Source organism: Pituophis catenifer, unplaced genomic scaffold (genome assembly GCF_029215685.1).
Source record: "Pituophis catenifer annectens isolate HBS135680 unplaced genomic scaffold, rPitCat1.0.hap2 SCAF_8, whole genome shotgun sequence".
Taxonomy (NCBI): Eukaryota; Metazoa; Chordata; class Lepidosauria; order Squamata; family Colubridae; genus Pituophis; species Pituophis catenifer.
The window spans coordinates 5,179,229-5,204,599 of NW_027256888.1; the positions used below are offsets into that span (position 1 = coordinate 5,179,229).

A 25,371-nucleotide genomic window follows, 5' to 3' on the forward strand; every position below is an offset into this window, starting at 1 on the left:
CCCCCCCTCCCGGTATCTATCTGTCTCTCTCTCTCTTTCTCCCTCTCTCTCTCTCCCTCTCTCTCTCTCCTGGTATCTCTCTCTCTCTCTCTCCCGGTATCTATCTGTCTGTCTGTCTGTCTGTCTACTCTCTCTCTCCCTCTCTATCCCCCCCCCCGTACCTATCTCTCTGTCTCTCTGTCTCTTTCTCCCCCCCTCTCTCTCCCTCTATCTATCTATCTATCTATCTATCTATCTATCTATCTATCTATCTATCTATCTATCTATCTATCTATCTATCTATCTATCTATCTATCATCTCCTCTCTCTTTCTCTCTCTCTCTCCTGGTATCTCTCTCTCTCTCTCTCTCTCTCCCCCAAGCCCCCCCAAAAGTGGCGTGAGAGAGCGCAGGGCTCCTCCACTCAAAACTTTCCCCCCCTCAAAGCCTCGCCCGTCAACCGGGCGCCCGCGGGCCTCCACCACCCTCCGTGGGCGGCGCGCCGAGCATGCTCAGTGGCGCTCAACCCGGGAAAAGGCTGGCCGGCTGGCGGGGCGGGGCGGGGCCGGTGGGAGGAGCCTGAGTGGGAGCCCGGGGATTGCAGCCCGAGGGGTCGAAAGGAGAGAAGGGATCCGGCTGCCGAGCGATGCCTCCCGCAGGGACGACCGCCGCGCCCGCTTACGACGCCGCTCGGCTGCTGACGACGCCCGTCCGGCCTCTCGGTGGGTGCTGGGGGGGGGCGTTGTTTTGGGTGAGGGGTCCGCAAAAAACGGGGGGGGCTTCCCCCCCAAAGCAGCCCCCAAATCCCTTTGCAAACTTTGCAAACTTTGCAAAATCGGTTCTTTGCAATGGACTCAAACAGGGGTGGGAGGTGGGGGGGGGATCAGGACCCCCCCAAATTTTATTCTCTCTCTCTCCTTCCACCGACCCGGAGGAGGGGGTCCACCCCCACCACCCCCAGTCTCCCCGAATTTTATTGCTCTCCCCCTTCCAAGCAGCCCAAAGGCGGCCCCAGCTCTTGGGAAGAGAAGGGGGGTGTAAGTTGGGGTGGGGGCACTCAGCCTTTTTTTTGGGGGGGGGGCGGTTTCTTGGACTTTTCTTGGCTAAAGGGGCCCGCCCGTTTTCTGATGGAGTCCTTTTTTTGGGGGGTGGGTGGGGGTTGATGCGTAATCGGGGCAGGATTAGTCTAAATGCCCTTGGAAATGTCCCGCGGTTCCTTTCCCTTTCCCTTCCTCTTTCTTTCTTTCTTTCCTTCCTTCCTTCCCTCCCTCCCTCCTCCTCCTCTCCTTCTCTCCCTTTTTCTTTATTCCTTCCCTTCCTCTTTTCTTTCTTTTCCCTTCCCTTCCTCTTTTCTTTCTTTTTTCCTTTCCCCTTCTCTTTCTCCTTCCTTCCCTTTTTCTTTTTTCCTTTCCTTTCCTCTCCTTTCTCCTTTCTCCTTTCCTTTCCTTCCCTTCCCTTCCTCTTTTCTTTCTTTCTTTCTTTCTTTCCTTCCTTCCTTCCTTCCTTCCTTCCTTCCTTCCTTCCTTCCTTCCTTCCTTCCTTCCTTCTTCCTTCCTTCCTTCCTCTTCTCATTCTCTCCCTTTTTCTTTATTCCTTCTCTTCCTCTTTTCTTTCTTTTCCCTTCCCTTCCTCTTTTCTTTCTTTCCTTTTTCCTTTTCTTTCTCCTTTTCCTTCTCTTTCCTTCCCTTTTTCTTTATTTATTTCTTTCCTTCTCTTCCCTTCCTCTTTTCTTTCTTTCTTTTTTCCTTTCCTTTCTCCTTCTCCTTCCATTCCTTTTTCTTTATTCCTTCCCTTCCCTTCCTCTTTTCTTTCTTTCTTCTTTCCTTTCCTTTCTCCTTCTCCTTCCTTCCCTTTATCTTTATTCCTTCCCTTCCCTTCCTCTTTTCTTTCTTTTTTCCTTTCTCCTTTTCCTTCTCCTTCCTTCCCTTTTTCTTTATTTCTTTCTTTCTCTTCTTCTTTTCTTTCTTTTTTCCTTCCCTTCCCTTCCCTTCCCTTCCCTTCCTCTTTTCTTTCTTTCTTTTTTCCTTTCCTTTCTCCTTCTCTTTCCTTCCCTTTTTCTTTATTTCTTTCCTTCCCTTCTTCTTTTCTTTCTTTTTTCCTTTCCTTCCCTTCCCTTCCCTTCCCTTCCCTTCCCTTCCCTTTCTTACTCTCCTCTCCTCCCCTCCGCTCTGCTTCTTTCCCCCCCTCTTTTCTTTTCTTTTCTTTTCTTTTCTTTTCTTTTCTTTTCTTTTCTTTTCTTTTCTTTTCTTTTCTTTTCTTTTCTTTTCTTTTCTTTTCTTTCCCCCCCCTTACATTAAGGGCAAAGCGAAAGTTTTGCAGCTGTTGGCCCTTCCCCACGATTAAGTAATAACTCTCTGGAGTTTATTTGAACATCCAGAGCTTGAGTTGTGAGATAGTCAAGCGTAGGATTGGCTGACTGCTTGGTACGCAGTCGTGTTAATGGCAAGAATTTTCAGCCGGGGCTCGCCCACTCCGCTACAGGCCTGCCTTTCAGTTAGGTGAAGTTGTGATTTCAAGACAGGTACAAATCTTTATCGGTCGGCTGCAAGTTGGTTTCATCCTGAAACGGGCCTTCTGGTTTCTGTTTTTCCAGTTCCAGTTCAAGAAAGAAAAAAAAAAACACACCATTTTTAACATGCCTTTACGATTTGTCCGATTCTACTGCCGATGTTTTGAGAGAGGGAGAAAAATACGGAATACAAAATGACAAAGTTGGAAGGGACCTTGGAGGTCTTCTAATCCAACCCCCTACTTAGGCAGGAGACCCTACACCCGTGACGGCAAACCTATGGCACGCGTGCCACGGAGCCATATCTGTGGGCACGCAAGCCATCGCCCTAGATCAGCTGCACCGTGCATGCGCGCGCCGGCCAGCTGATTTTCGGGCCTTCTGGTCTCATCGGAAGTCGGGAAATTGGCCATTTCTGGCCTCCGGAGAGCCTCAGGGTGGGTGGGGAAGGCCGTTTTCACCCTCCCCAGGCTCCTAGAAAGGCTCTGGAGCCTGGGGAGGGCGAAAAAACGGCCTTCCGGTCCCACCGGAAGTCAGGAAACGGGCTGTTTCCAGCCTCCAGAGAGCCTCCGGGGTGTATGTGTGGGGATTTCACCCTCCCCAGGCTCCTAGAAAGCCTCTGGAGCCTGGGGAGGGTGAAAAAACGGCCTTCTGGGCCCACCGGAAGTCGGGAAACAAGCTATTTCTGGCCTCCGGAGGGCCTCCAGGAGAGTGAGGAAGGCTGTTTTTTGCCCTCCCCAGGCTCCAAGAAAGCCTCTGGAGCCTGGGAAGGGTGAAAAATGGGCCTACTGGGCCTACCATACCATCTTGTGCCAAAAGCGGGGGGAGCCGGGGTGTTGCGCGAGCATGCGCGGGGGGGCAGGGTGCATTGAATTATGGGTGTGGGCACGTGTGTGCATGATCCCCTCCACCTCCCCCCGCTTTTGGCATGTGACGGCAAAAAGGTTAGCCATCACTGCCCTACACCATTTCAGACAAATGGTTATCCAATCTCTTCTTAAAAACCTCCAGTGTTGGAGCATTCACAACTTCTGGTGGCAAGTTGTTCCGCAGATTAATTGTTCTGTCAGGGAATTTCTCCTTAGTTCTAAGTTGCTTCTCTCCTTGATCAGTTTCCATCCGTTGCTTCTTGTCCTGCCCTCAGGTGCTTTGGAGAATAGCTTGACTCCCTCTTCTTTGGGGCAGCCCCTGAGATATTGGAAGACTATCATGTCAGCCCTAGTCCCTCTCTTTGTTAGACTGGATATACACATAGTCCTCGACTTACAACAGTCCATTTAGTTTGACCATTCAAAGTTACAATGGCGCTGAAAAAAGGGTGACTCGTGACCGTTTCTCATGCTTACGGACCGTTGCGGCGTCCCCAAGATCATGTGATCAAAATTGGCAACTGATTCACATTTATGACCATTGCCGTGTCCGGGGGTGGGGAGAGTCATGACATCCCCCTTGTGCCACCTTCAGTGAGGAAGGTCAGTGAAGAATCCAGATACACATCATCACCATGTTCCTAATGTCACAACTGCAGTGATTTTGCTGAACGAGTGTGGCGCTATACGAGGAAAGTCGTATAACGGAGCAAAACTCACTCGATTGTGGTCGTAAGTCGAGGACTATTTGCTCCCAATTCCTGCAACCGTTCGTCATATAATTTAGCCTCCGGACTTCTCATCATTTTTGTTACTCTTCTCTTCTGCGCTTGGATGAACATTTGTCCAATTTTCCCCTACTTTTTCGAGGGCATTTTGGTATCCGGATGGGGCATAGGCTACTACTGTGTTTCCCTGAAAATAAGACCCTGTCTTATATTTTTTTGAACCCCGAAATAAGCGCTTGGCCTTATTTTTGGGGAGGTCTTATTATTTTGGGGCGCATGGAAGAAACCTGAGGAAATGGCGGGGACCGGCTGTGCATGTGTTTAAATATTTTCGGGGAGGGCTTATTTTCAGGAGGGGCTTATTTTAGTGCATGCGCTCAAAAGCCCGATTGGGCTTATTATCAGGGGATGTCTTATTTTAGGGAAAACAGGGTACTTACAATGCTCTCCAGTTTATCCCTAGGAAGCTATAGTTTTAGTATAGGTAATGGGTATAGTGATAATAATAAATAGTAATAGCAATAGTATAGTAGTAATAATAATAAATAGTAATAGCAGTAGTAATAAACAGTAATAATATAGTATAGTTATAGTATAGTATATTAATAGCATAGTAATAGTAAATAGTAATAAATAGTAATAGTAATAGCAGTAGTAATAAACAGTAATAATATAGTATAGTTATAGTATAGTATATTAATAGTATAGTAATAGTAAATAGTAATAAATAGTAATAGTATAGCAATAGTATCGTATAGTAATAGTATAGTATAGTAGTATAAATAATAGGTATAGTAATAGTAATAGTAAATGGTACAGAAATAGTAATAAATAGTAATAGCATAGTATAGTAATAGTATAGTAATAATAATAGTAATAGTATAGTATATAGTATATTATAGTGATATAGGTATAGTATAGTTATATTAGTATAGTATAATATAATATATAATTAATATAATATATAATACTGTGTTTCCCCAAAAATAAGACCCTGTCTTATATTTTTTTGAACCCTGAAATAAGCGCTTGGCACGACAGTTTCCACAATTCCTGGAGAACGTCCTATCTAGATCCGTTCCAGTCGGGTTTCAGGCCTGGGCACAGCACGGAAACGGCATTGGTCGCGTTGGTTGATGATCTCTGGAGGGCTCGGGACAGGGGTTGCTCCTCTGTTCTGGTCCTATTAGATCTCTCAGCAGCTTTTGATACCATCGACCGTGGTATCATGCTGCACCGGCTGGAAGAGTTGGGGATGGGGGGCATCGTGTTACGGTGGTTCTCCTCCTTTCTCTCCGACTGGTCACAGTTTGTGTTGGCAGGGGGGCAGAGGTCGACCTCGAGGCCTCTCATCTGTGGAGTGCCGCAAGGGTCGGTCCTCTCGCCCCTTCTGTTCAACATTTATGTGAAGCCGCTGGGCGAGATCATCCGTGGCTTTGGGGTGAGATACCACCAGTACGCTGATGACACCCAGCTGTACATCTCCACCCCAGGCCACCCCAGCGATGCCCTTGAAGTGATGGCCCAGTGCCTGGAGGCTGTACGGATCTGGATGGGGAGGAACAGGCTCAAGCTCAACCCTTCCAAGACCAAGTGGCTGTGGTTCCTGGCATCCCGATATAGTCAGCTGACTCCATCGCTGACTATCGGGGGCGAGTCTTTGGCCCCTGTGGAGAGGGCGCGCAATCTGGGTGTCCTCCTGGATACACAGCTGTCCTTGGAGGAACATCTGACGGCTGTTGCCAGGGGGATCTTTTGTCAGGTTCACCTGATTCGCCAGTTGCGCCCCTTTCTTGATCGGGATTCCATGTGCACAGTCACTCATGCCCTTGTCACCTCTCGCCTGGACTACTGCAACGCTCTCTACATGGGGCTCCCCTTGAGGAGTACCCGGAGGCTCCAACTGGTCCAGAATGTGGCCGCGCGGGTAATTACGGGAGCTGCATGGCGCTCCCGCATAACACCGCTCCTGCGCGAGCTGCACTGGCTCCCAGTGGTCTTCCGGCTGTGCTTCAAGGTGTTGGTTACCACCTTTAAAGCGCTCCATGGCATAGGATCTAGTTATCTTCGAGACCACCTTCTGCCACCGACGACCTCCCATCGATCCATGCGCTCCCACAGAGAGGGCCTCTTCGGGGTGCCATCAGCCAAGCAATGCAGGCTGGTGACCCCCAGGGGGAGGGCCTTCTCTGTGGGGGCTCCCACCCTCTGGAATCAACTGCCCCCAGAGATAAGGATAATCCAAGACCTTCGTGCCTTCCGCCGTTCCCTTAAAACTTTCCTTTTTCAACAAGCCGGGCTGGCCTAACAAATCCTTTTAAATGATTTTAAATGATTTTAAATTCGTTTGTCTTTTTAAATTTTGGGCCAAATTGAGATATTTCCTTTTAATCTGTTCTTAATCTATGTATTATATATTTATGTGTTTTTACTTGGCTGTACACCGCCCTGAGTCCCTAGGGAGAAGGGTGGTATATAAATCTGAAGTAAAATAAAATAAATTAAAAAAAAATTGCCATGCGCTCAAAAGCCCAATTGGGCTTATTATCAGGGGATGTTTTATTTTGGGGAAAACAAGGTATATAATATATAATATATAATATATAATATATAATATATAATAAATATTAATTTGATTGCTTGAAATATACCCAGCAGAAATCTGCATGCACTGAAAACTCTTATTTGAATCTCATGGACAGTTAAACAGTTCCATCTCATGCAATAGCTTGTAACCACTGCTAATTAATCTACCTTTGTTTAGGAATTTTCTCCACCTAATTGCATCTCACGCGGTTGTTTGGGAGTTGCACAAAAGGAAGATTAAACGGTGGGTGGAAGGAATATGGTTTGTTGTTTTTAAATACAGCCTTGAAATGTTGGAAGTTATTTAAGCGAGTTCAGGGCGGTAGAAATAAGGTTGGAGATAGAAGGATTAACGAATTCTGCCAAAATTCCTCATTCTTCAAATTCTTCTACGTTGTGCATCACAATCTTGAATATAGTTTCATTACATTCATGGAAATATTTTTGGATCTCCCCATAAAGTGAGGTTCATAAAATGTCTATGACATTTGGGTATGCATTTGGAAGGATTGAAGGAAGGAAGTTTATTCTTTTGATTAATTTGGTTTAGAGAGATTTATTATTATTATTATTATTATTATTATTATTATTATTATTATTATTATTATTATTATTATTATTGGTTAATCTTTAGTGAGATTCACAGCCTTTGAGGCTGGTTAATAGCTCAGCAGCTCGAGTCCTAACCAAGGACCTAGGAACTGTTAAGGTATCGTCGGAGGATGTCAGCTGTTCCGAGTAAGGTGGTTTTTTGTAGAGTCAAAATGTTCAAGTCCGGCAAATTTAGAATTTCTAAATAGCGGGGTAGCCCTTTGGGTATTGCTCCAAGGGCTCCAATTACAATCGGGACAACACACAATTTCTTTTTCCACAGTCACTCAACTTCAATTTGCAAGTTCCGATACTACTACTACTACTACTACTACTACTACTACTACTACTACTACTACTACTACTTCTTCTTCTTCTTCTTCTTCTTCTTCTTCTTATTATTATTATTATTATTATTATTATTATTATTATTATTATTATTTCCCTTCCAACTCTGTTACTGTTAAAGTTGACTTCTGCATAGTTTGAGTTTTGTAGTTCGTTTAAAAAAATCCCTTTAGAGTTTTGTCACTTTTTAAAACAATCTTGGAAACGTCGTTTTGACGTACAAGAATTCATTTAATGACCGTTCAGAATCATAAGAGCGCTGGAAAAAGTGACTTACGACCATTTTTCAAACGACCGTTACAGGGGGTTGGACTAGATGACCTCCAAGGTCCCTTCCAGTACTATGATTCTATAATATTCTATGTCCGTGATGGCGAACTTATGGCACGGGTGCCACACGTGGCACATGGAGCCATATTGGTGGGCACGCGAGCTTAGCTCTGGCGCGCATGCACGCCCCGGCCAGCTGATTTTCAGGCCTTCTGGGCCCACCAGAAATAGGGAAACAGGCTGTTTCCTGCCTCTGGAGGAGTGGGGGTGGGGAAGGCCTGTTTTTTTGCTCTCCCCAAGCTCCAGAGCCTCTCCGGGGGGATCAGAAGTCAGCAAACGGGCCATTTTCGGCCTCCGTAGGGCCTCCGGGGTGGTGGGGAAGGCAGTTTTTCGCCCTCCCCAGAATCCTAGAGAGGCTCTGGAGCCTGGGGAGAGCAAAAAGCAGGCCTACCGGGTCCACCGTGCCATTAAGTGCCAAAAGTGGGGGGGACGTGGGGGGGGGTCACTCGCGCATGTGTGGAGGGTGGGGGGGCATATAATTATGCATGCATGCAACCCCCCCACTTCCCCTGCTTTTGGCCTAGGAAAAAATTACGACAATCCACCCACAAAAATGTTGCCAAGTAGTCAACACACACCCACATTCTCCAATATTGTTTTTTTTTTAAAAATGATATTGAGTCTGCATTTCCCCCCCTATTTACACAGGAAAGCAGGACAAAAATGATTAGTAAATCACATTTGCTAATATACACACAAAGTATAAAGAATATTACTGTCTTTTATTCAACTAGGGGGCATATGTATATGTGCTTGTTTTTTAAATGCATTTTTTAAAATTTTGTATTTATTATTTTTGTTGCTTGGTTCCTGTTACAATTTTTTGGGGAGTTTTGTGTTTTTAACTTTTTATTGAACAAAATATAAATTACACACAAAAGAAGAGAATATTACTGTATTTTATAACTTAAACCTTTGGTTTAAGGAAATTGACTAATGCTGGGTGGATGATGGATTCCGATGACACATTTTCTGATTCCCTTTGTAGGATATGGGTATTTGTTCATAACTCGCTTTTATTTTTTCCTACACAGGAAATAGTATACCATGTGACTCTTATTTAAAAGAGAACTTTTTTATTTACATGGTTTCATTTTCTTCCTCTTAATTTTGCTTCCTGGGTACGCTTTTCCCCAAAGAAAATTCACTTTGCATTTAAAAAGCATTTAAAAGAAAATATGTGTGTTACGAGGAGTTTTTGTGCTCTTCTGGAACTAAATAGTGGTATTAATGATGAAGTTGTGATTTTTTTATTTTGAAAAAAGTATAATCTGTTCTGTAGAATTTTGTTTGGATAATGTCTGGGAAATGAGACAAGGGGTAGCCAAGATTATTTATTCTTAAATTTTCAGACTAACATTAAATGCAATCTCTCATTATCCCAAAGGTGATTTTTCAAATGGCAACTGGACTTTTTTCCCCACTCTGAAGATGTTTCGCTTCTCATCCAAGAAGCTTCTTCACTTCTGAAGAAGAACTGAAGAAATTCTTCAGTCAGAACTGAAGAAGCTTCTTGGATGAGAAGCGAAATGTCTTCAAGGAAAAACAAAATCCCGTCGCCTTTTGAAAAACCACTTTTGGGACAACTATGACCTGGGTGACTGAGAATCTCCATGGACAATCTCACATTAGTTCAGATTTTTATTCTGAGTCAGATTCATGCATACATTCTGGAAATGCAGAAGACTATTTATAGCAGTCTGCCTTGTAAAAAGTTGGTGACTTTTATTTGTATTCGTGTATTGTTCTTTTTCCAAGCTAGGAAGAGGAATTTGAATTCAGCATGCCACACATAACTCTTGACAAAAGATGTGAGGAGGCATTCATTCTCTTTTAAAAATTACAATTCAGAACTTGACATAGACCAAACGAAGTTAAGATAACCAGGGAAACAATTTGCACTAATCGCCACTGAGCCACATTTTGCAGTTTAGGAAAAGTGAATTTTGGGAGTAATGTCCAGTTTCTTGGAAAAGAAAGAATGGCTAAGAATTGGACTAAATGGCCAAAACAATCACTTCAAGATGAAAAAGTGAATTACCCAAAGGAAGGATAAAGGGAAGGGGACAGAATTCAGATTCCGGAGGGTAGAAAACATGAATCTAAGACAGTCAGTTTGGTATAATGGTTAAGGAGCTGGCCTAGAAATAGGGAAACTGTGAGTTCTAGTCCTGCCTTAGGCATGAAAGTCAGCTGGGTGACTTTGGGCCAGTCACCAGGAGACTGTGAGTTCTAGTCCTCTCTTAGACATGAAAGTCAGTTGGGTGACTTTGAGCCAATCACCAGGAGACTGTGAGTTCTAGTCCTCTCTTAGACATGAAAGACAGCTGGGTGACCTTGGCCCAGTCACTAGGAGACTGTGAGTTCTAGTCCTGCCTTAGGTATGAAAACCGGGTGGGTGACTTTGGGCCAATCACCAGGAGACGATGAGTTCTAGTCCTGCCTTAGGCATGAAAGTCAGCTGGGTGACTTTGGGCCACTCACCAGGAGATTGTGAGTTCTAGTTCTACCTTAGGCATGAAAACCGGCTGGGTGACTTTGAGCCAATCACCAGGAGACTGTGAGTTCTAGTTCTACCTTAGACATGAAAACCGGCTGGGTGACTTTGAGCCAATCACCAGGAGACTGTGAGTTCTAGTCCTCTCTTAGACATGAAAGACAGCTGGGTGACCTTGGCCCAGTCACTAGGAGACTGTGAGTTCTAGTCCTGCCTTAGGCATGAAAGTTGGCTTGGTGACTTTGGGCCAATCACCAGGAGACTGTGAGTTCTTGTTCCTCCTTAGGCACTGGATGACTGGACCAGTCAACCCAAGTCATCCAACAAGGTTGTTGGGAGAATGAGGAAGCAGCATTAGTGTGCTCATCGCCTGGAGTTACTTATCAAGTAATAAAGATAGATAAAAATCAAATAAATAAGGGGTGGGAAGCTAGGGAGCGGTTTGAAGGAAGGGCCCTCGGAGTAGAGAAAAATGAACGCCTGTATTTTGGTAGCATTTAGGGGTGAGGTAGAAACGAATGGCTACAGCAGGTTTCTAAAGGGTGAAGGAGCTAGAAAAGGATAAAAAGATCCTTAAAAGATAAAACAAGATGAGAAATAACCACAGTTTTCCCTGAAAGCTATGAAAACAGGGAAATTTATGATTTAGTGACTAGTACAGCAAATGTAGACCCAGTACAGGTAGTCTTCAATTTACAACAGTTCATTTAGTGACCGTTTGAAGTTAGAAGGCCACTGGAAAAAGTGACTTACGACTGTTTTTCACACTTACTACCGTTGCAGCATTCCCTGTGGTCATGTGATCAAAATTCAGATGCTTGGTGTAACATCACCAAAATATCCATGTATATATACACCAATAATCAGAAAGTAAAAATAGAAACTATTTACAGATTCTTATATACAAATTTACATTTCCAATACTTATTGATTACCATAATTATACCATCATCTATAATTATAATCCAACATTATCCTTTGTCTCTCTCCCCTCGTTTCTGGATCCAATCATACCACATGTTCCAACTACTATAAAAATCTGAATCTCTTTTACCTTTGATCAGTTTTGTAAGTCTGTCAGACTCCGCACATTCCATGATTTTATAAATTATTTTTGAGTCCGTTGGTAAGTCCTCATTCTTCCATTCTTGTGCGAATGCCAATCTCCCTGCAGTGATTATGTGCAGAATCAGATACCATTTAGTCAATCCAATATTTACGGGTCTAACCCCCAACAAAAAGGTTTCAGGTTTCAGTTCCACTCTACAATGTGTAATTTCAAGCAACCATCGTCGTATTTTCATCCAATATTTAGCTGCCAGTGGACATGTCCACCATTGGTGGAAGTAGGTTCCATTGCTATGCCCACATTTCCAGCACTGTGGAAATGTGATAGAAAAACTATTATACATTTGTCTTTGTTTCTTTTTTTTTTGGAACTATAATAAAAAATATTTTAAATTGAACATACAATAATGGGGCAAGCCCAAGAGAAAATAAAGTTGGCTGTTCTTTAAAAAAAAAATAAAAAAATTCAGATGCTTGGCAACTGACTCCTACTTATGACGGTTACACCTGATCCCCTTTTGCGACCTCCTGACGAGCAAAGTCAACGGGGATAGCCAGATTCACTTAACAACCGTGTTGCTAATTTAATCACTGCAGTGATTCACTTAACAACGGTGGTAAAATGGGGGCAAAATCCACTTAACCAACGTTTCGCTCACCAACAGAAAAGTTGGGTTCAATGTTGGTCATAAGTCGAGGACTGCCTGTATGTAACTTCAGATCCAATCCGAAGAAAGGATGAGGTTGCATTTTGATTTTCAAGCTGAGCAGCGAATTGCATTGATCAATACTGTAAAGGAAGTAACTCTTTGATTTTTATTTTGTTTTTTTTTTAAATGGTTATCCTTTATCGTAATGACAAGGAAAAAGAAAATTCTTTGGCTGAATCTCCAAAAGAAACGGTCAGCTAACGGTCAGCTTAGGTTTCTATTGTACCATACAAGAAAGTCCTGTGGATTTCAAGAGGAAATCCATTTCCTGGATTTGTCCAGTTCTTGAATAGCAAATTCAGCAGAAACAGGAAGGCGAAAAATAATGCATTTTACTGTTCTGATGCAGGTTGAAAATTGATCTCATCTCTGGGAAGTCCAAAATCACAGCTTATTGGACATGATTGGAAAGACTCCCAACAAAATAGTTTTTGGGTTATTTTTGGCTTTGCAAGTTAGTCAGACGTCTTCCGGAGGAGAACTTGGTTTGAAATATTTTTCTTCCTTTCCTTTCCTTTCCTTTCCTTTCCTTTCCTTTCCTTTCCTTTCCTTTCCTTTCCTTTCCTTTCCTTTCCTTTCCTTTCCTTTCCTTTCCTTTCCTTTCCTAACCTATCCTATCCTATCCTATCCTATCCTATTTTTCCTTTCCATTCCTTTCCTTTCTTTTCCTATTTTCCCTTCCCTTCCTTTCCTTTTCTTTCCTATTTTCCCTTCCTTTCCTTTCCTTTCCTTTCCTATCCTATCCTTTCCTATCCTATCCTATTTTTCCTTTCCTTTCCTTTCCTTTCCTTTCCTTTCCTTTCCTTTCCCTTCCCTTCCCTTCCCTTCCCTTCCCTTCCTCTTTTCTTCCTTTCCTTTCCTTTCCTTTCCTTTCCTTCCCTTCCCTTCCCTTCCCTTCCCTTCCCTTCCCTTCCCTTCCCTTCCCTTCCCTTCCCTTCCCTTCCCTTCCTCTTTCCTTTCCTTTCCTTTCCTTTCCTTTCCTTCCCTTCCCTTCCCTTCCCTTCCCTTCCCTTCCCTTCCCTTCCCTTCCCTTTCCTTCCCTTCCCTTCCCTTTCCTTTCCTTTCCTTTCCTTTCCTTTCCTTTCCTTCCCTTCCCTTCCCTTCCCTTCCCTTCCCTTCCCTTCCCTTCCCTTCTCTTCCTCTTTTCTTCCTTCCCTTCACTTCCTATATTTCCTTTCCTATTTTTCCATTCCTTTCCTTCTCTTATCTTCCCTCCTCCTTCTCTCCTTCCTCTTCTCTCCCTCTTCCCTCCCCTTCTCTCTTCCCTCTCCTCTCCTGTTATGGAAGTGATCTGACATGTTTAATTACCTAAAGGAATCATTTGGGAGGAAATAAAGTGCAAAAGAACAATTTACTGGTGTCTGTAACGTCCCTAATTTAGTTCTTTCCTCTTGCTGGTTTATTTTTTTATTGGATTTTCAGTTTGTTGTTAGTAAAGATACTTTTTAAAACTTTTTTTGTTTGTTTTTTGTTTGTAAAAGCAATAGCAAACACCATTTGATACAGTGGTGGAACCTCTGTGGAAGATAGGCCTAAAATCTCCTGATTGTGTAGTGCCCCCTACTGGTCAGTAGCTAATAAAGTATCTATATTTTCATCTTATTTATTAGTGTATAGAGAGGAGGAAAAAAATCTTTTTTAAGGTCAGATCCTTGGTAAATCAAAGATATTCTTTCTACTCATTTAAAAGGTTTAAAATGATACCCCCCAAATACGGTGTAACAGCAAAAATGCAGTCTGATTTACTGACATAGAAATGGACTATAGAACAGACTTTAAATCTATAGAGATTGTTGCACCAGCACTCCTCGTCTTACAACAGTTCGTTTAGTGACCATTTGAAGTTACAGCAGCACTGAAAGAAGTGATTTACGACCGTTTTTCACACTTAATGACCATTGCGGCGTCCCCAGGGTCACATGATCGAAATTCAGAATCCGCTTGGCAACGGATTCATATTTATGACGGTTGCATTGTCTCGTGGGGTGAGTGTGTGTCCCATAATCCCCTTTGGCAAACTTCCAATGAGCCAAGTTCACAGGGAAGCTAGACTTAACGACTGCATTGCTAACCAAACAGCTGCTGCGATTCCCTTAACAACGGCAAGAAAGGTCGTAAAATTGGGGTGAAGCTCACTTAACAGGAATTCGGAGCTCTATTGCAGCTGTACGTCGAGGACTAGCTGTATTGGCCACCAAAGGATCTTTACAATGAAAGTATCTAAACACATAAGAACCTTGTCTGCAAAATGAAATTAATATGTGTGTGTGTGTATATTTGTATATTAATATGTGTGTATATATATATATTTTATATATATATTATTCTCTTTTCGTAGGTCTTTATGTGTATTTTTCTTTCAGCCAGGTTTTTCCTACATAAATCAAGATGTTTCTACAGCCATAGTTCAGTGGAATCTCATTCACTAGTTTCTAGGCTTTATCAGACATCAAAGCAGCATTTTGCTGTCTGTTGTGAGACTTAAGGGAGACTAAGATAGATCTATTTCTGACTAGTTTGTCTTCTTCAGTTAGCCACACCCTCATCTCATTCCTCCCTGTAACGGTCAAATATTTATTTTATTCACACACACACACGTGTATATATATGTGTGTGTGTGTGTGTGTATATATATATATATATATATATATATATATATATCTGTATATAAAATTTATATTTTGCTCGATAGAAAAACACTTCATATATATCGAGGCACTTGGTCTACCCCCAGCATGTGGGAGGGAGCATACTGCATCCCTTTCGCCTTTCAGCTCCAATCCAGGATCCCTCAGGCAGGCGCATTCACGACAAACCATTTTATACCAAATTTATATTTTGCTGATAAAGTAATAAAGGGAGACTAGTATAGATCTATTTCAAGCTATTTAGCTCTCATCAGCTAGCCATGCCCTTACTTGGATTCGAACTTGGGCTGTCTGCATGTTAGGCAGTTGAATTAACCTCTGAGCCACAAGTTCTCCTCCCTTCATCAGCTTGAGCCAGGGGAGAGATTAAGTGTTTTTCTCTCGAGACAACTGGTCTACCCCGGCATGTGGGAGGAACATACTGCATCCCTTTCGCCTTTCAGCTCCAATCCAGGATCCCTCAAGCGGTCGCATTCAGGACAAACCATTTTTATACCAAATTTATATTTCGCTGATATTTCTTTATCAGCAAAATATAAATTATACACACACACAAACACACACACACACACACACACACACACACACACACACACACACAGACACACACACAGTGGTGGGATTCAATTAATTTAACAAACGGTTCTCTGCCCTAATGACCAGCTCGGTGGGCGTGGCCATAGTGGGTGTGGCCATGGCCTGCAGCTTCCTGGGAGCCAAAACGGGCCTGGAGGGGGGGGCACGCCGCACCCTTTCACACCCGTTTTGGGCTTTGTAGGCCTCCCTGCACTTACCTGGGAACCAAAACGGGTTGCGTGGGGACTCAGGGGAGGGGTGGGGCCAGTCAGCAATTTAACAACCGTTTCGCCCAAACGGGCTGAATCCCACCACAAACATCAAGCCGCCTGGCTCTGAGAGGTAGGATGAGCCACCGTACATGCTCGTAGTTCTTTTATCAGAAAGGAAAGTTCTTGTTCTGTTCCCATCTCACACACGCACACAAACAGACCGACGGGGGTTAAATAAACTGGCAGACAACCAATTGTTCTGATAAGAGGCTTGGCAGCAACCCAGTAGCTGCTTACCAAGAACTTTACTCATAAACAAGATACACACAGTTCAAGAATTGTCCAGTCCGTAATTAAATCCAAGGCAGATAATGCTGTTTCCAAAGATGCAATGTGACTCGATAGTAGTTAGTTTTGTCCGTCACAGAGTCTGAATGGCCACCTCACCCCCTTTTATACCCTGTGGGGTGTGGTCCAGTGACTCAGCTTAATCTCTGGCACGCCTCTTCTTCTGTTGCGCGCGCTTATCTCTGCGACACTGCCGAGGATCCAGCCAAGACTCATCTCCCTCATTACTGTCCACCTGTGGCTGCGTGGACGTGCTTGGCCCCGGGCCTATCTCTTGCCCTTCGGTGGGCACCGAAGGCATTGCCAGAGAGGAGGGTCCTGGAGAGGGAGGCCTTGCCAACTCCTCTCCTTCACTCTCAGAGTCCTCTCCTGCCGATGACACGGGCTCAGGTAACGGAGCCACAACAGTTCTTTAGATGTTTGACCTGTTGCATTATCCAAGGGTAGATTTGACTGACGCGGTGGCCTCTTTCGCCTTCTGTTTCCCTAGGAGCCCCTGAAGCCTTGGCAAGCCCCAGTTTTGGAAGCGCAACCAATAAATCCGAAAACGGCTCTCCCAAAGATGGAGGAGGACACCTTGAATACATCGCTTATTTCCTGATTCCGGTATTCTTCCTCATGGGGCTGTTAGGGATTTTAATTTGCCACGTGCTAAAGAAAAAGGGCTATCGGTGTACGACCGAAGCAGAGGAAGAAGACGAACAGCTGGGGGAAAAGATAGGTAAGGAACAGCCGTTTTTTTTTTTTTAAAAGTTGTTTTTGTATTCATACAGGAACAGAGGAACGGTTTTGGGTTTTCCTGAGTTCTAGGTTGCTTCTGTCCTTGATTAGTTTCCATCCTTTGCTTCTTGTCCGGCCTTCTGGTGCTTTGGAGACTGGATTGACCCCCTCTTCTTTGTGGCAGCCCCTGAGATATTGGAACACATATTGTTTTCATGTCACTCCTAGTTCTTTCTTTCTTTCTTTCTTTCTTTCTTTCTTTCTTTCTTTCTTTCTTTCTTTCTTTCTTTCTTTCTTTCTCTCTCTCTCTCTCTCTCTCCCTCCCTCCCCCCCTCCCTCCCTTTCTTTCTTTCCTTCTGCCTGCCTGCCTGCTTGCTTTTCTTCTCCTTCCCTCCCTCCCTCTTTCTTTCTTTCCTTCCTTCCTTCCTTCCTTCCGCCTGCCTTCTCCCTCCCTTCCTCCCTTTCTTTCTTTCTCTCTCTCTCTCTCTCCCTCCCTCCCTTCCTTCTTCCTTCCTTCCTTTCTTTCTTTCCTTCTGCCTGCCTGCCTGCCTGCTTTTCTTCTCCTCCCCTCCCTCCCTCCCTCCCTCCCTCCCTTTCTTTCTTTCTTTCTTTCCTTCCTTCCTTCCTTCCTTCCTTCCGCCTGCCTTCTCCCTCCCCCCTTCCTCCCTCTTTCGTTCTTTTGTTCTTTCTTTCCTGCCTTCCTTCCTTCCTTCCTTCCTTCCTTCCTTCCTTCCTTCCTTCCTTCCTTCCTTCCTTCCTTCCTTCCCCCTGCCTGCCTGCCTGCCTTTCTTCTCCCTCCCTCCCTCCCTCCCTCTTTCTTTCTTTCTTTCTTTCTTTCTTCCATCCATCCATCCATCCATCCATCCATCCATCCATCCATTACCTACTTCCCTCAATCATTCATCTTATGGTGTAACCTCCAGCACCCTAATCATCTTTGATGCTCTTCTCTGCACTTTTTCCAAAGAACATAGAATTACAGAGTTGGAATCAACCCTGGAGGTCTTCTAATCCAAACTCCCTACTCAAGCAGGGAGACCCTAAACTATTTCATACAAATGGTTATCCAATATCTTCTTAAAAACTTCCAGTGTTGGAGCATTCACAACTTCTGGAGGCAAGTTGTTCCACTGATTAATTGTTCCAACTGTCAGGAAATTCCTCCTTAGTTCTAAGTTGCTTCTCTCCTTGATGAGTTTCCACCCGTTGCTTCTTGTCCTGCCTTCAGGGGCTTTGGAGAAGAGGTTGACCCCTCTTCTTTGGGGCAGCCCCTGAGATATTGGAAGACTGCTATCATGTCTCCCCTAGTCCTTCTTTTCATCAAACTAGACATACCTAGTTTCCCTCAGTCATTCATCTTACGGTTTAACTTCCGGACACTTATCATCTTTGTTGCTGTTTCTGTATTCTTTCAAAGAACATAGAACAGACAATAACAGAGTTGGAAGGGACCTTGGAAGTCTTCTAGTCCAACCCAGTGCTTAAGCAGGAAACCTTATACCATTTCAGACCGATGGTTATCCAATCTCTTCTTAAAAACTTCCAGTGTTGGAGCATCCACAATTTCTGGAGGCAAGTCATTCCATTGATTAATTGTTCTCACTGTCAGGAAATTTCTCCTTAGTTCTAAGTTGCTTCTCTCCTTGATTAGTTTCCACCCATTGCTTCTTGTCCTGCCCTCAGGGGCTTTGGAGAATAGGTTGAGCCTCTCTTCTTGATGGCAACCCCTTCAAATATTGGAAGACTGCTATCATGTCTCCTCTGGTCTTCCTCGTCCCTAGACTAGCCATGCCCAGTTCCTGCAACCATTCATCGTATGTTTTAGCCTCCAGTCCCCTAATCCTCCTGGTTGCTCTTCTCTGCACTCTTTCTAGAGTCTCAATATCTTTTTAATATCACGGTTGCCAAATAGGAGAAATAGGAAGAAATGATTCGTTTGCCTTTTATTTTTTTAGTTTTGCTTTTTTTTTTCAGCCATACCAATTTTCGATAACAATCAACCCCCCTCTCTCCCCTTCAAGCTGTTTTTCAGAGATAGCAATTTTAATCTTTGCTTCATATGCTATTTTGGAAAATGTAGTTTTATCGCTGCTTTCCAGGAACAAAAGTTACTTTTTGAGGTTTGTTTTTTGTTTTTGTTTTTTTTACTTTTAGAATTGAACGACAGCATCAATGAAAACAGCGACACGGTGGGACAGATAGTTGATTATATCATGAAAAACGAAGGTAAGGGACCTCCCCAAGTTTTTAGAAATGACTCTACAAATTTATTTGAGCTCTTTTAGTGTCTTGGGAAGGATTGTAGAGTGATTTATTTATTGGTTTGATTTATATGCCTTCTCCAGAGACTCAGGGAGGCTTACAATGCGTTAAGCAATAGCCTTCATCCTTTTGTATATACCTGCTTAGTAGGGCTTTCGGTGCCCCCCCCCCAAGCGGTGTTCTTTTTTATACAAAGTCAGCTTATTGCCCCCACAATCCGGGTCCTCATTTTACTTACCTCAAAAGGATGGAAGGCTAAGTCAATCTTGAGCCTGGTGAGATTCGAACTTGCAGTAATTGCAGGCAGCTGGTGTAACTTAACAGCACTTTAATCTGCTGCGCCACCAAGGCTCTGATGACATCCAGCATTTTCGTTCGCGACGTATAATTCATTATTGGGTTTTACAGACGAAGGAATGCCTGAATTTTGAAGCATTTGCTTCTGTACGGGTGCAAATTGCTTGTAACCAAAAGTACTTTTTGAAGAATCAAACCTTAATGGTGAACAGGTTTGTCATATTCCCCAACACATCATCCCTCGTGCGTGAGGGAAAGATTGGAAGATATTGGTCAGAATTCAGAATTTGTCAGAACCAAAGCGTCAGATGAAATCTACAGGAAACCATGACCCACGGACACACATCTTGGAAATAATTTCAACGTTTTCTGGGTGCAAGTACAGCATGGCTGGTCTTCAGCGACTCTTCTCTCAGCCCTCTGAAACTAAAAAAAAAGTCACTTAATTTGATGTCTCCCTGGCATCTTAAAACGGTTGAATTCAATAGAAGAATGTAGAACATAGAATAGCAGAGAGTATTTGTAGCTCAGGGTTGAACTGGGGAATTCTTGGTGCTCTCTGAGCTTGGTGGATTCTTGCAGGCGATTCGTGGCCCAACTCGGTAACATTATCAGTGCTAGAAGGGAGTTGGGTTTGCTTTCTGCGAGCAAGCCACTTGTATGTAAGCAGAGATCAAATCCCACCCCCTTCTCGCACTGATAATATTACCTAGTTGGGTCATGAAAGTTTGGAGATCCAGCAAAGGCCACCTCTGGCTGGCCCCAGAGTGGGGTGGGTGGGAATGGAGATGTTGTAATATCCTTCCCTCAGGAGTGGGGAGGGAATGGGGATTTTGCAGTATTTATTTATTTATTTATTGGTTCGATTTATTTGCCGCCCTTCTCCGGAAACTCAGGGCGGCTTACAATGCGTTAAGCAATAGCCTTCATACTTTTGTATATACCTGCTTAGTAGGGCTTTTGGGCCCCCCTAAGCAGTGTTCTTTTTTATACAAAGTCAGCTTATTTCCCCCACAATCTGGGTCCTCATTTTACCTACCTCGAAAGGATGGAAGGCTGAGTCAACCTTGAGCCTGGTGAGATTCGAACTTGCAGTAATTGCAGGCAGCTGGTGCTAGTTAACAGCACTTTAGTCTGCTGCGCCACCAAGGCTCTTATCCTTCCCTTGGAGTAGGGTGGGAATGGAGATTTTGCAGTATCCTTTCCCTGCCATGCCCACCAAGCCACACCACACCGCACCCACCAAGCCATGCCCACAGAACCAATAGTAAAAAAAATTTGAATTCCACCACTGGATCACATCCATTCCCGGAAGATTTTAAGCAATGCATGATTTTTCCAGTTATTAAAGCCTGCTTTAAAGAGAGTACACCTTTAAAATCTTCTGTTCTTAAAATACTATTTATTAAAAACTATTTGCAGGGCGTCCCGAGCCACTCCGCTTTCTCTTGAGTAGATGTGCAAAGCATCCTGAAAAACATATTTTCTACCAATTCTGTCTCATAAGTAAATGATTCAATTTAGCTCACAGTTTGTGGGTCTTCTCATTCACCCTTTTGCTCAACAGTGGAGTAAAGAATCCAGAACAAAAATATTAAATACGGTTTCTAACTTTTGCAGCCAACGCAGATGTGCTGAAAGCTATGGTGGCTGATAATCCTGTGTGTGATCCAGAAAGGTAAATCACCTCGTTACAAATGCTTTCTTTTTTCCTTAAACAGTCTCCAGTAAAGTGGAGCGAATAACTCCTGAATCTTTCCGCAAGGAAGGGACGATAGGAAAGCAAAAATAAAGGAACAGACTTTAAACATCAGGAAGAAAGTTATCCCTGTTAACTCAATCACCATTCAGTTCCTTGGAATTAATGAGTCTGATTGAAATGAGATGAGGGAGAAGGAGGAGAAGATAGGTAAGGATGAGGAAGGAAGAATTAGAAGGAGATAGATAAGGAGGATGAAGAAAGAGAAGGAGATAAATAAGGAGGAAGAAGGAAGAGAACTAGAAGAAGATACTGTATATAAGGATGAGGAAGGAAGAACTAGAAGATAGTTAAGGAGGACGAAGGAAGAACTAGAAGAAGATAGATAAGGAGGAGGAAGGAAGAGAACTAGAAGGAGATAGATAAGGAGGACGAAGGAAGAGACCTAGAAGAAGATAAGGACGAAGGAAGAGAACTAGAAGAAGATAGATAAAGATGAGGAAAGAAGAGAATTAAAAGAAGATAGATAAGGAGGACAAAGGAAGAGAACTAGAAGAGGATGGATAAGGAGGACGAAGGAGGAGAACTAGAAGATAGATAAGGATGAGGAAGGAAGAACTAGAAGAAGATAGATAAGGAGGACGAAAGAAAGATAAGGACGAAGGCAGCGAACTAGAAGAAGATAGATAAGGACGACAAAGAAAGACAACTAGAAGAGGATGGATAAGGAGGACGAAGGAGGAGAACTAGAAGATAGATAAGGATGAGGAAGGAAGAACTAGAAGAAGATAGATAAGGAGGACGAAAGAACGATAAGGACGAAGGAAGAGAACTAGAAGAAGATAGATAAGGAGGACAAAGAAAGACAACTAGAAGAGGATGGATAAGGCGGACGAAGGAGGAGAACTAGAAGATAGATAAGGATGAGGAAAGAAGAACTAGAAGATAGATAAGGAAGATGAAGGAAGAATTAGAAGGAAAGAGATAAGGAGAACGAAGGAAGAGAACTAGAAGGAGAGCGATGAGGACGAAGGAAGAGAACTAGAAGGTGAGAGATGGGGATGAAGAAAGAGAACTAGAAGAAGATAAGGATGAGGAAGGAAGAACTAGAAGAAGATAGGTAAGGAGGATGAAGGAAGAAATACGAAGGTAGATAAGGATGGGTATGGAGGAGGCGAAGAATAGAATCAGAAAGTTCACAGCAATTTCTTCTCAAAAGTAATGCTTGCACATTGGCTGTTAGTTTCACTTTGGGATCGAAGCATTCCAGATTAACATAAACTTTGTGGAACAAGGTCATTTAGGGGGAAAAAAGTGTGTTCGGAAATCATGTGACATCAATAGTGTGAGCTCAGGAGAAAAAAAAAAAGATAGTTGGAATTAATTCATCAACTGCCTGCCCTAAATGGCAATTTTTTTTTTCCTGCTCCAAAAATCAGCCCAACCACACCAGGCAGCCCAACGAGTCCAGGTTCTCCATCATCTCCTGGAGGTCCTTCGTCAAAACACACTTGCCGAGGACACCACTTGCACACCATTGGCGGGGTGGCCTCGACAGGCGCTTGTTCTCGTTGCAGCCATAAACGGTGGAATCTCTTCAGTCCAAATAAAAGGGGCAAAGAAGGCAAAAGACCCCGATTTGGACAGGTCACCGTACTCTCCGTGGGAAGGTAAGTTGGCTTTTTTTCATGAGAAGAAGGGGCCCAGTTGGCTTCCGTTTGCGAGCCGGGAATAGAGGAGAGGGGAGACAGTATGAGACTGTTGGGACTCAGACCGGATCAACTCAGGTAAAACACGGATGCATCAACTTACTTTGGTCTAGTGGTTAAGGCACCAGGCTGGAAACTGGGACATCCAAGTCATCCAACCACCTTTCAGGCCAATCACCAGGAGACTGTGAGTTCTAGTTCCACTTTAGGCATGAAAGCCAGCTGGGTGACTTTGGGCCAATCACCAGAAGATTGTGAGTTCTAGTTCTGCCTTTGGCATGAAAGCCAGCTGGGTGACTTTGGGCCAATCACCAGAAGATTGGGAGTTCTAGTTCCGCCTTAGGCATGAAATCCAGCTGGGTGACTTAAGGCCAGTCACTAGGAGACTGTGAGTTCTAGTTCCATCTTAGGCATGAAAGCCAGCTGGGTGACTTAAGGCCAATCACCAGGAGACTCTGAGTTCTAGTCCCAGTTTAACCACGAAAGGTGGCTAGGTGACCTTGGGTAGTCAGTCACTCTTTCTCAGACCAACTTATTTCATTTGTTGTGGAGAAAATAGGAGGCGGAAGGTATATTGAGTATGTTCACTGCCTTGAATTACTTCTTAAGCAACTTAGAACTAAGGAGGTATTTCCTGACAGTTAGAACAATTAATCAGTGGAACAACTTGCCGCCAGAAGTTGTGAATGCTCCAACACTGGAAGTTTTTAAGAAGATGTTGGACAACCATTTGTCTGAAATAATATAGGTGTCAGGTTTCGGTGTCATCTCAAATAAATTGCATTTCCAAACAAATAGTCTTTGATGAAATCTTTCATTTATTAAGCACGACAATCTGTCCCCGACTACGTCCTAGCCAACACTGACTTCCTGATCCCAAACCTTCCCTTTCTGTTCCCCAATTCTCTGCGTCTCATTGGCCATCTTCCAAATCACTCTCCCCATATCTACTACTTCAGCTCCCAGGAATGTCTCCCCTCCCATCCCATCTCCTAGGGGATATTATCTTCAGGGAAAATAAGTAGGTGAAAAGTCAAGCGTCCTCTTGCCAGCTGCCCCCTCTTCTCCTCCTCATGTCAGCACTGGAACGAATGTAGTTTGGAGTGTTGACAATAGGGCAGAGATGGCTAACCTTTTTGCCATTGCATGCCAAAAGCGGGGGTTGCGCGGGGGGGGTTGTGCGTGTGCATGCCCACACCCATAATTCTATGTGCCCCGCCCCCCTGTGCATGCGTGTGCGACCCCCGGGCACCCCCCCACTTTTGGCACTTGATGGCATGGTGGGCCTAGTAGGCCTGTTTTTTGCCCTCCCCAGGCTCCAGAGGCTTTCTAAGAGCCTGGGGAGGACGAAAACAGCCTTCCCCATCCCCCCCGGAGGCCGGAAATGTCCCATTTGCTGACTTACGGTAGGACAAGAAGGCCTGTTTTTTGCTCTCCCCAGGTTTCAGAGCCTTTCTAGGAGTCTGGGCAGGGCAAAAACGGCCTTTCCCCCACCCCAGAGTACCTCTGGAGGCCAGAAACAGCCTGACTTCCGGTGGGTCCAGAAGGCCTGAAAATCAGCTGGCCAGCGTGCGCATGCACGCCGGAGCTGAGCTCGCGGGCCCACCGATATGGTGGCATGCGTGCCACAGGTTTTCCATCACGGGTATAGGGCTTTGTGCCTGAGAAGGAGCTTGGATTAGAAGTCCCTTCCAACTCTGTTATTCTAAATTCTAAAGGTAATAATGGATGGATGGATGGATGGATGGATGGATGGATGGATGGATGGATGAATGGATGAAAAGAGAACAAGCCAAAATAGGCAAGGGGCAGGAATGATTGGATGATCTTTTCCAAGTTATCTTTCTGCTTTTGTATCGGTTGCCATTTTCCATAACATCAACCCTGCTAGATGGTCTCAACGTTCCTTTTAACGAATTGCCTTGTTCCAGATTTCGGGTTACCAAAGTGGAAGCTAAGACTCCTGCGAAGGACCGAAAACCCTTGGTGTCCATCGGTGACGTGCCTTCTACCCCACTGAAAGAAGGATCTAAAGAACAGTCAGCTTCCCTTCCTGTCACACCGGAATCGAAAGAGCCTCCGGAATCGACCCCGACCAAACAGGGAAAGGCCGTGAGATCGGATTCAGGATAGCAAATTTGGGGGCAGAAAATGATAGCAGGACATGTCAGGTCAGTAAGCTCCAGCCAAAACTGTCACAAGTTCTAGAAGCTCTTAAAGGTCAAAAAGATCTTGAGATTTTCTTCCCCCAAAGAAATATATTGCTCGTTAGCAATGAAATTCCGTAAAATAGCCCTTTATTTCGAGTTATTGCACAGGTAGTCCCGTACAAAACTAATGTTGTTAAGCGAGGCATTTCTTCAAATAACCTGGTTCCAAGCCATCAAGGGTTTGAAAGAGCATAACTAGCACCTTAATTTATCTCTGGAATACTTGGAATATGGCATCTAGTTTTGGTCGCCACGATGTAAAAAAGATGTTGAGACACTAGAAAGAGTGCAGAGAAGAGCAACAAAGATGATGAGGGGACTGGAGGGTAAAACATATGAAGAACGGTTGCTGGAATTGGGTGTGTCTAGTCTAATGAAAAGAAGGATTAGGGGTGACATGATAGCAGTCTTCCAATATCTCAGGGGCTGCCCCAAAGAAGAGGGAGTCAAGCTCTTCTCCAAAGTACCTGAGGGCA

General features: G+C 44.0%; 1 protein-coding gene across 1 annotated transcript in view; it reads left to right on the plus strand.

Annotated features, from left to right (window-relative positions):
* The first annotated feature begins 603 nt into the window (after nucleotides 1-603).
* Nucleotides 604-25,371, plus strand: part of RELL1 (RELT like 1) — a 28,454-nt gene continuing 3,686 nt past the window's right edge. The window contains exons 1-6 of the mRNA XM_070948693.1: nucleotides 604-700; nucleotides 16,489-16,719; nucleotides 18,873-18,944; nucleotides 20,898-20,955; nucleotides 22,416-22,646; nucleotides 24,617-24,856. Of these exons, the coding sequence (XP_070804794.1) occupies nucleotides 625-700; nucleotides 16,489-16,719; nucleotides 18,873-18,944; nucleotides 20,898-20,955; nucleotides 22,416-22,646; nucleotides 24,617-24,818 (870 nt within the window). The 5' untranslated portion in view covers nucleotides 604-624 and the 3' untranslated portion in view covers nucleotides 24,819-24,856. The remainder of the gene's footprint in view (nucleotides 701-16,488; nucleotides 16,720-18,872; nucleotides 18,945-20,897; nucleotides 20,956-22,415; nucleotides 22,647-24,616; nucleotides 24,857-25,371) is intronic.